The following is a 9,545-nucleotide window of genomic DNA, read 5'->3' on the forward strand; positions in this document are numbered from 1 at the left end:
AAGCGAGACGCCTTCTGGGTATCGTAGTTCCTCGTTCCCCGGCCCCATGTTAAGAGGAACGTCTCATTCTGAGACTAAACTACACAAACAGAAATACCCGTAGGGGAGAGGAGCAGCAGTCAAGGATATTATTGGTGGGAGGGGGGTTCTTAACGCATCAGTTTATTTATAGGCGCTCTCTATGCAAACCTTCACATCACAAAAAGTAAGAAATATAAGAAGGATATTGCTAATTTGTGAGAGCTGGATAACATTTTAATAGACCATCATAATAGGTATAGGCTATGCTATAGGAATGACCTCGTGAGGAATTGTGCTGTGGACTTAAAAAAAAAAGACTTAATTAGGCATATCAAAGCATGTTTTCCATGTTCTGCATAGTAGGCTAACTATGCCAACTTACTCTTACGCATTTACGTCACATTGGCCTAGTCAAAAGTTAAGTGACTTAGTTATTTATTGCAGCAGTATCCATCAATTATGTCAGCTATTAAAAATGCATGCGTCTACTCCAACACAAGCGGGTCTATATGTGTATTCAAGGACTCATTTTATTTTGGGTGCAATATTCAATATATGAAACTAGGTATAAGTGTATTTGCAATGACAAACTAATTGCACGACTAGCTCTATGGCCTCACTATAACAGCTATGGAAGATGAAGGAAACTGTCTCCATGGTGATATGTAAGACACACTCGTGTAGAATTTCAACTGCTGGGGAGGGCCAACGTGGGGAGGGGGATGGGAGAGGACGGGACGAGTTGGGGCGGATAGGAGGCAGTGATAATTAGACCCTCACTTGCGCTTTCCTTTCTGCACATAATTCCATAAGCAATCACCCTTTTAAGGTCTATAAAATGAAAAGGGAGGTTTCCATTGAAAAACAAACGTTTTTTAAGCTTACCGTGAAAAAGTTATCCTTTACTTTTTGGAATAAAAGTCTCAACAAAGTGAGAAGAGATATGTGAAGTTCATTGCCTCTGCCATGCAATTCCCAAAATGTTGACGTGCCTGTTTGAGTTTGCCATTGGCAAATTATAGGCTATAATTATTTACATTAGTAGTCCATGACATGTTACCATTATAACAAGCAAATACGATAGATTATTGTGTACGCTGTGCTGTTTGCTGGATATTTTATAGGTTGTGGTCTAGCTATTATCCTTCGACTCTACACCACACACGGTGCCCTTTTTACTGCATGCGATTTGTATGATTTTTTGTGAGTGTTTGTGTGTGTGTGTGTGTGTGTGTGTGAGAGAGAGAGAGAGAGAGAGAGAGAGCGAGCCTCAATTACATTCCACAGAGACCTAAGCGGGGCCCATAGCCCTCTGTTTGTGCCCCTTCCCCCACAAAACACAGAAGACTGACCTCCCCCTCCCTGTCAGTGAGACACTTATCCCACCCCCATCCCCACTTAGCCTCTCCACGTTGAAAGGAGATAACAGTTTGAAAGGACAGGAGATAGCCCTATAATCATTAATGTATTCAGATGGGTTTACCTGCAAACAACTAACAGCATGCCTCCCATTGCTCCAAACAGCGTCCCTTCCCCCGCGACACGACCAAGATGACGCAAAACTGCACACAACCACCAAGAGAAAACCGGGATAATTAAAACAGAAAACGGCTCAAGTTAGTGAACCCAATTTCAGAAACAAGATCGGATGCTAGAACATAGAACACAAAGTAAGTTTCTAGGATGCTATGAGGCTGGGTTAACGTATTTGTTACACATTTCTAATATATGGTGCAATAAATACGCTTTCCAAAAACGTCAATAGATCCCATGAAAATAAATATTTTGACGTGTAAAGATTGAGACATTGGCATCGTTTACGAGTTTATTTGTGCGCAGGCCTCTCATGGTAGGCCTACTATTTGCTCTTGAGCTTCGGCTGACACGTTCTGCAATGTAAAAAAAAAGATCACATGGCAGGCAGCCCACATTTTATGGTAATTTGTAGGCAAAACGCAAACAAGCCCGACATTGCCATCTACAGCACGATTCCTGAATTTATATGGCAGGGCTGCCTTCGGTGTGTTGTCTCATGTTGCACACATCTATGGTGACCGAAGGACAATACTGGTCAACTGTGTAAAAACAATATGTTTTCTGCAAATTGCGTCATGTCTAACTGAGGCAAACTTTAAATGCAAGGGCCGACTCGTTTTCTCGCCGTGCAATTTTAGAATGAGTCAAACTGGGTAGTCTTTTGGCTTACTAAGAGCAACTCTATGTAGCCTCTCTCCAAAAAATGTGCCCCTTATAAATGATATACCCAGGAATTTATAACTGCACCTGATTATCAATATCAACTACACTGGAATTAAACAGTCCTATCATTTTTTGATAGATATAAAAAAAAATGCATTATAAAACATACTGTTTCATAATGCGTTCGTTATATAGAGCCGAAATGAATTATACCCCCCTCTTTGCTTTAGCTAGTCCCTGTGGAAGATCTTGTGTCAACTGCACCACTACCATTATGGCACAAGGGGTCGCTTCTTTACTGAAGCCTATAAGCACTATTATAAGTAGGTTAATGTTAGGTTTCTAGATCGCTCACCCCACAGGACAGTGCACCTAATTTAATAAACTAATACAATATTAATTTAATTCATGAATAATTTGTTCAGTTAATTCAAGATTCCTGCAGTGTCCTGTCTAGTACATAAAAGTAGATATAACAAAGACAAAGAGATAGACAAGCATCAGACTTTAACCTGTATTCAATGATGTTGTATACAATAGGGTAAAAGGTATTGGCTACTAAACATTCCGTTTAGGCTACTTCAGCCTTCAGAGTGGAAATCAATAAAACCAAAAAACAAAGTATAACATGAACAACCATTTTTCTTCAGCCCTACAGCTAATAACTTCCAGATAAATCATAGGATTATACAATTTAGGAAATGAGAGACCAGAATCTGTAGGTTATTAATTCCGTGCAAAATATGAAGTCAGATAGATTGCGAAATTAGAAGATTAGAGGTTTAACTTATTGGCCATAACCTAAAATATGATCCTGGCATGTTAACTATTTAGGCTGCTCCCTGGCTCTAAGTAAATACAGCCTCTTGGAGCCTACTTGCCATGGGCCTGTATTTGTATAACAGGTTTTTTTTCTTACTTCCTGTCAGAGACAGTTTAACATTTGGGTGTGATCTAGTGAGACAAAGGTTTCTATGAGCGTGTAGGCCTCAGCCCTGTTCATATGCACACATGTCATACTTGTCCTTGAAGAAAAGATTGGTTACATAACATAACCAGTTAAAGAATTAATAAGAGCTGTGGGATTTGTTCTTAGCAGCAAGTTAATTTGTGTGCTGGCTGTGTGCTTTTATTGCTCTTTTGATTCAGGCCCTGATCCTCTCGTGCCTCTCACAGCGCTTCAGACTGCCGACGTGCTAAACAATAGCGAGGCAGCCAGGAAGTGCAGTGGCCAATCAGCTGCCCCCTTACATTTCCCTTTGCAACAGTGGCCACTCCTGGCAGGCCTTTTATGAGTGCAGTAGATCAGACAGCTCTGAGAGCCGAGGCTGTGCTCTGAGCAGGGTGAGGGCTGACAAGGCTGTCCTCCATGTTTAAATAAGCATTGATATATCACACAGAGTTTGTTAGCCATGCATCCACAGAGGTAAGCATGATTTTCCTTATTCTACTACTCTGTTGATGTGGCACCAGCCAATGTATGAGATTCATGTCCCTGAGTCATGCAGGTTCGTCTTGACATACAGGGGAGAGGGAGGCTGTCTGCCTGGCACCTCACATACAGAGTGGAGCCCGGAAGGAGAACAGAGCACAGCAGTCATGAGACAAGATGACTTCCCGGACACAGAGGAGGAGATTTAATGGATGATGATTATTGACCCGAGGAAGACAGTTTCCTCTGGGGGACTTGTGGATAGGATTGTGGCATGAGAAGCAAGAGATCCAGGCTGCCTGACCTGGCCTCTCAAAATGGCAGGCTTTGCTGAGGAGTTCTTCAGCAGCAGGAGGAGAGAGTGGGGAGCTGATATTTGGGGAGGGAAGCAGCGCTGCTATTAACATATGGTAAACTGACAACACATCAAGAACTGGGCTGGAGCATAGATAGGCGGTCAGATGTGTGGCTTCTTTTGGGAAGAGACTTGCCCTTTTTTTCCCTCCATGTTTTTCTGCATCACAGTTCTCACCGTCACATCCCTTTTTGACTACCTAAAGAAAACCATGAGACCCGTATAGGGAAGGAATAGTCCTGGGAACTCCAGAGACTACTGATCCCTAAAGTCAAAGGAGGGTGCTTGTGTTCTAATCCAGTCTATTGATTCCGGGGTTATAGAGAAGTTGAATGGGCCCAATGGTGTCCTCGATGGGAGTTCTGTGTGCAGTAGCCATTTGAGCAAGCTTCCCCTTTCTGTCCCTCATGCTTGAAGAATTCTGGGTAATGGTATGCGAGAGAGTGGAGAACGATAAGGAAAATGAAGGAAATGGAGTACAGGCTTTCTCCCCCACGTAGAAGGAACACTAGCTGGGACCTTGACTAGGTGAGGCTGCACACGTGACACGTTGACCTTGACATATCGACCAACCCGTCCAGAAAGTTGACGTTGTCATGAATCCCTGCCTTATTTGTGGATCCTGATTGGGCCATCGCCTGTTGACATGTAAACTATCTTAGCCTAGATCAGGGGACTGCTGGCCTGGATATAACGGCTGCCATTGAATTTTGTCTCACCGCGGTCCGGCAACATCCTGCATTTATTTCAACCTTTTCAGAGCCGGGGGCTTTTTTGTGAATGGGGAGTTTTGGTAATGCCTCTAATCCTTCCATTCCCCGCCGGCGTGAGGACTTACGTTGGCGTACTTAGATCAACGTTTGTCTGTCACAGAGTCCTCATTATAACTGGTCCTCACGGTTAAATTATTCAACGATGAACCAGCCTGCCCCACGTTTCCTGGTGACCTCCATGGCCCTTGGCTGTCCTTCTGTCTGCACAGAGGGACAGCCTTCTTGTTTAAATAAGGGTTGTGTTTACAGAAGAGGTATCTTCAGTTTGGACATTGACTTTGTGAGCTTTCTGCCAATTACGTGATATATTATGTTTGTATTAGCAAATGGGTACACCTGACTATATATCCTGACATTGTGTGAATCAGTCTAAAATAATTGTTACCCATGGACAAAATGCCCTGGGAAATAAATAGTGTCCAATACTCCTCCATACCATTTTCTTCTGTAACAATGAATTTGATACACAAAATGACACTTGACAGAGTTTGTGTTAGTCGTATCTAAGATGTTGTTTGATGTAGTACAACAATCTCCGGTAGATACATCTAGCTCATGAGGGCATTTGGAAGGCAGTGGGAAAGAATTGTTGGCAGCCTGTGTGTTTTGGACTAGTAAGGGCCTCTGACATTTTCCCTTCTGTCTCATTGTTAAGGCCATCACTGCTTTTCATCAGGCTGGTCCTTTGGTGTATGGGCTGCCTACAGCAGTCTACTGAAGCGCACGCATCTACTGCCTGTAGTGTGCACAGCAGGCAGAGAGAGAGCGCGAGAGGGAGAGAGAAAGAGAGACGGAGAGAAAGAGTGTGTCTTCAAAATGGACGCCTCACATACACACACACATAAGCACACACCCACCCACACTGTCTTAGAGCACAGCCAGGGAGGGAATCTGATATGCACTGTGTCAAGGCTGTGGAACAGGATCCTCCATATTTGATAAAAGACCCAGCAGCCACTGTGGTCCATATGGGTTGTAGGGCAGCGAGGGACTTGGATATTTCAGGGTTGTTTTAGCGTTTACTGAGGAGCAGTCCTCTCTGCATTGCAGCATTGTGGCTGAGGAGAGAGTGGGGAGCAGGGAGCCTGTGTGGCACACTGAGCCCATCGCCCAATCAGGTACCTCCGTGTGGTGCTCAAACCAATCGGCAGCTCAGAGCTGAGGTTAAAGATTGACAATCGCAGCAGAGAGCAGCAAGGAGAGAAGGCCCCTCTGGGAAACCAGGACCTAACGTTTGCCTCATTCTTCAACGGCCTGAATAATCATAACCGCTAATAATACTGCTAGTAACAATAAGAGAGACTAATGACACAGTCGGAAGAATCTGTGTGTGAGTAAAGATTTAAAAGGTAGGCTGTTATTTCCTACATTTAACTATGGATGCTGATGTCACTTGTGGGTGTGGAGATCGAAATTAAATTTGCCTATGATTCATTGTGAATGTTTTTTCTTCCCTGGGTAAGGGACTCTGTTGATGTTGTTGTCATTTTGCCTTATTCTATTACCCTGGCGTTAATCACATGAGGATGTTGCTGAGGAAGATGTTTTGCCACACGCAGGACAGACAGGTCTATGGGTGGAGAGGAGGCCATGAAAACAGTTCCCTGCTCTCCCTGTTTGTCTCTGCAGAGCTAATCTTCCACACGCCTATCATTTTCTCTCCTCAGTGATGGAGGGATGAGAGGAGGAGGAGGAGGAGGAGGAGGGGGACGAAAGGCAGACAAACAAACAGAGTAAAGGCAGTGCGGTTTCGAATCCGCTGCTCTTTGTGTTCTTTTCCTAGGTTAATGTGCATGCATGACATTCTCAATCTGCACATTCAAACCTAGGGGAGCTTTCTTGACTCCTCTGAATTCCAAAGCCACACGTGGGAAGAGGAAGGAGCAGCGGGAGTCAGGGAAAAGGGCTTCAACAGTAACAGGATCGACACTAGGGCACCTGGAAACCTAGGCGATTCATGTTGAGCTGATGCAGGGCAATATTTGTGTGGAAGGTTTCGGCAAACATTTCCTGGAACTGCACATTGTGGCGATCCGGGCTCTGAATGTGTAATGGAATACAAGATATGCCCGCAGCTTGATCACATGACTATGAGGAGTCTGTTGTTCTCCTATGGATGTTGTTTTTGTTTTTTGCCTTTAATCGGCCACACACGGTGAAATGGTGTATCATATGTGTCGCCTGTTACATTGGCAGGACAAATGCGTTTGTGGAACATGGTCAGAGATGGATGTGTATTTTCTTATACACTGATTATGTGGTCGTATACATTTAATGACTAGCTCTCAAAATGCTTTTGGTGATTGGATCTTAATGGGTGTTCTGCTTTTATTTGTAGCTTTCTACAAAATGATAAAGCTAAATGTAAACAAAGAGATTTAACAGACAAAATGATGGATGTATTATCCATCTTTGGTTGAAGAGTGGTAGCAGACAGACCAACTGATTTGGTAGATGTTGGGGGTTTCTGCCTCCTTGGCTTCTGACCTTTGACCTTAGTTCTTGCCTTCTGAACAAATATGTTTGTATTCATTTCATATTTTCTTACATAACATATATAGTGTTTATTATTTTTTTATAATAACCACAATAACTATAATCACTGTATTTAGATTGTATTATCATTGTAATTGTTTTTAATAACAATAATTCTAATAATAATGATAGTGTTGCTCTATAAAGCTCTATATAGTAAGTCCTAGTGGCGGATGAAGGTTTGACTATGCCTCTCTCCTCTCTCTTCCTCTTTTGTGCCAGTGTGTCTGAGGAGGAGGAGGAGGGGAAGAATGAGACAGACACTGTAGAGGGAATGGAGATCTCAACACGATCCAAAGGTAAGGGGACACCGTGTACGTAGGACTGCTTTTAGAGTGCACAGGGGGGCTATTTTTGAATATGACGACATGGGGAGACGCTGCCGTGATCATGTCGAGCGACATGTGTGCTTTGGTTCTGGCTTCATGGCATCATGGACTACGTGTTGTGCCTTGTGTGTGCTTGTGTGTGTGCCTGCAGCAAAGGAAAGATGGAGGATCCGGCTTTCACAGCTGCTTGCTTTTGGATTTTGCTTTGCTTATATATATACCCATATATATTGCCTATGTTGCCATGGTTACTGCATACAACCATCTACATACACCATCGGTACACACACACAATGAAGCCGTTGTGCTCGGGGTATTGGTCTGATGGTGAGTTACGCAGTATTCACGTGAATTATGACTAATGTCATCCATCATCTGGCTTCCACATTTATACAACCTTTTGCCCACTGTCAGCAGTTTCAGACGTGGGGTCTGGGCTGGAGCGGGTTGCCCAGAAACGCAAGGTGCCAAGCCCCTCCCAGTCGTCCAATGGCCACTCGTCGGCGGAGAGGACCCCGAGTCCCTCCAAGAAGAAGAGGAAACCCGGGGCGTTGGGCGGGAACAAAGACCAGGTAGTGCCTCTGCCCAACACTCTTTCAGTACTTTATATACGATCGTGGTCAGGGGTCTCGATGCTAAACAGTAAATAGCAATGTATTGCCTAATTAACAATATGAGGATACGCATAGTGACAGTTAATGGTTCTCCTATGATCTGCCCTTTTATAAAGAATAAATAAAATCACATTTATCTGTTGAGGAAGTGGTGTTGGTGCGTTCTTGGTGTGTACCAAAACAAAGGAATCTCACACACAGATCTCACCTATACAGATATCAGTGTAAGAGCGAGCAGTCGTTATGCCCATCCTCAGCTGTCTCATGTGCTGGTTAACAAATCGTTAACAAACCCTCCCAAACTCTTAACCTTGTCTCTCTTGTGCTCCCCCATCCCTCCAGTCGGAGCTGAGACACGGCCCCTTCTACTACGCCAAGCAGCCGGCGCTCAACACAGATCCCGTGGACACGGCCCCGCAGGACGGCAGGAACGACTTCTACTGCTGGCTGTGCCACCGCGAGGGCCAGGTGCTCTGCTGCGAGCTCTGCCCCCGGGTTTACCACGCCAAGTGCCTCAAACTGCCCGCCGAGCCCGAGGGAGACTGGTTCTGTCCCGAGTGTGAGGTACTACTCGCCATGGGGAATAGATGTCAACCCCATTTATGAATGCCTATAGTCTCACCCTGAGGTTAATTTGATGAGGCTGAAATGTATTTTGGGATAGGTGGTACATTTAATGTGTGAATACAGCTTATGGATAGTTCCCCAAATGGATTGAAACACTGTGGTCTAGAGGGGCACTGAACACAGCTAACATTTGTAATGATAGTCAAGCAATTACTGAATCGAAAACTGTGAGTTTGTAAGTGAGTTTGTAACTTTCTTCTTCTTCTTAGAAAATAACAGTTGCCGAGTGTATAGAGACTCAGAGCAAAGCAATGACGATGCTCACCATAGACCAGCTATCGTTCCTGCTAAAGTTTGCCCTGCAGAAGATGAAGCAGCCAGGTGTAAGTACCCTCCTCAGCTCCCCTGGGGAGACGGACAGCCATACCCGTGGGTTGAGCCGTTCTTGACACTCTCAGGCTACTCGCGCTTTGTATTTAATTTCTGCTTTCCCGATTGTCCATCGAAAGTTACCGCATTAATGGTCTGTGGCTTGTCATGTGGACAAGTGATTCTGAGTATGCTTTCGCAAACACGCATCAAAGGGTGTCATGTGTTTTTAGTTTTTGGGTTTTGCTGTCCCGTATTTCTTTTGTGCATGTTATATTGAAACATTGATTTGCATGTTGGCTATAATAAACCTTTGATAACACCACTTAACCAACCACCACTATGCAACAG

The 9,545-nt window shown here is 44.2% G+C and overlaps 1 protein-coding gene across 7 annotated transcripts in view; it reads left to right on the plus strand.

Annotated features, from left to right (window-relative positions):
• The first annotated feature begins 3,528 nt into the window (after positions 1-3,528).
• Positions 3,529-9,545, plus strand: part of zmynd8 (zinc finger, MYND-type containing 8) — a 15,681-nt gene continuing 9,664 nt past the window's right edge. For 4 of the 7 annotated variants that reach the window (XM_079747981.1, XM_079747987.1, XM_079747983.1 and 1 more), the window contains exons 1-5: positions 3,536-3,646; positions 7,538-7,614; positions 8,059-8,216; positions 8,601-8,822; positions 9,095-9,208. In XM_079747981.1, the coding sequence (XP_079604107.1) occupies positions 3,633-3,646; positions 7,538-7,614; positions 8,059-8,216; positions 8,601-8,822; positions 9,095-9,208 (585 nt within the window). In that variant the 5' untranslated portion in view covers positions 3,536-3,632. Of the gene's footprint in view, positions 3,647-3,728; positions 4,536-7,537; positions 7,615-8,058; positions 8,217-8,600; positions 8,823-9,094; positions 9,209-9,545 lie in introns of all 7 variants that reach the window. The other 3 variants (XM_079747984.1, XM_079747985.1, XM_079747982.1) reach the window with 3 other exon arrangements.

This window comes from Pollachius pollachius (assembly GCF_949987615.1).
Source record: "Pollachius pollachius genome assembly, chromosome: 12".
NCBI classification, from domain to species: Eukaryota; Metazoa; Chordata; class Actinopteri; order Gadiformes; family Gadidae; genus Pollachius; species Pollachius pollachius.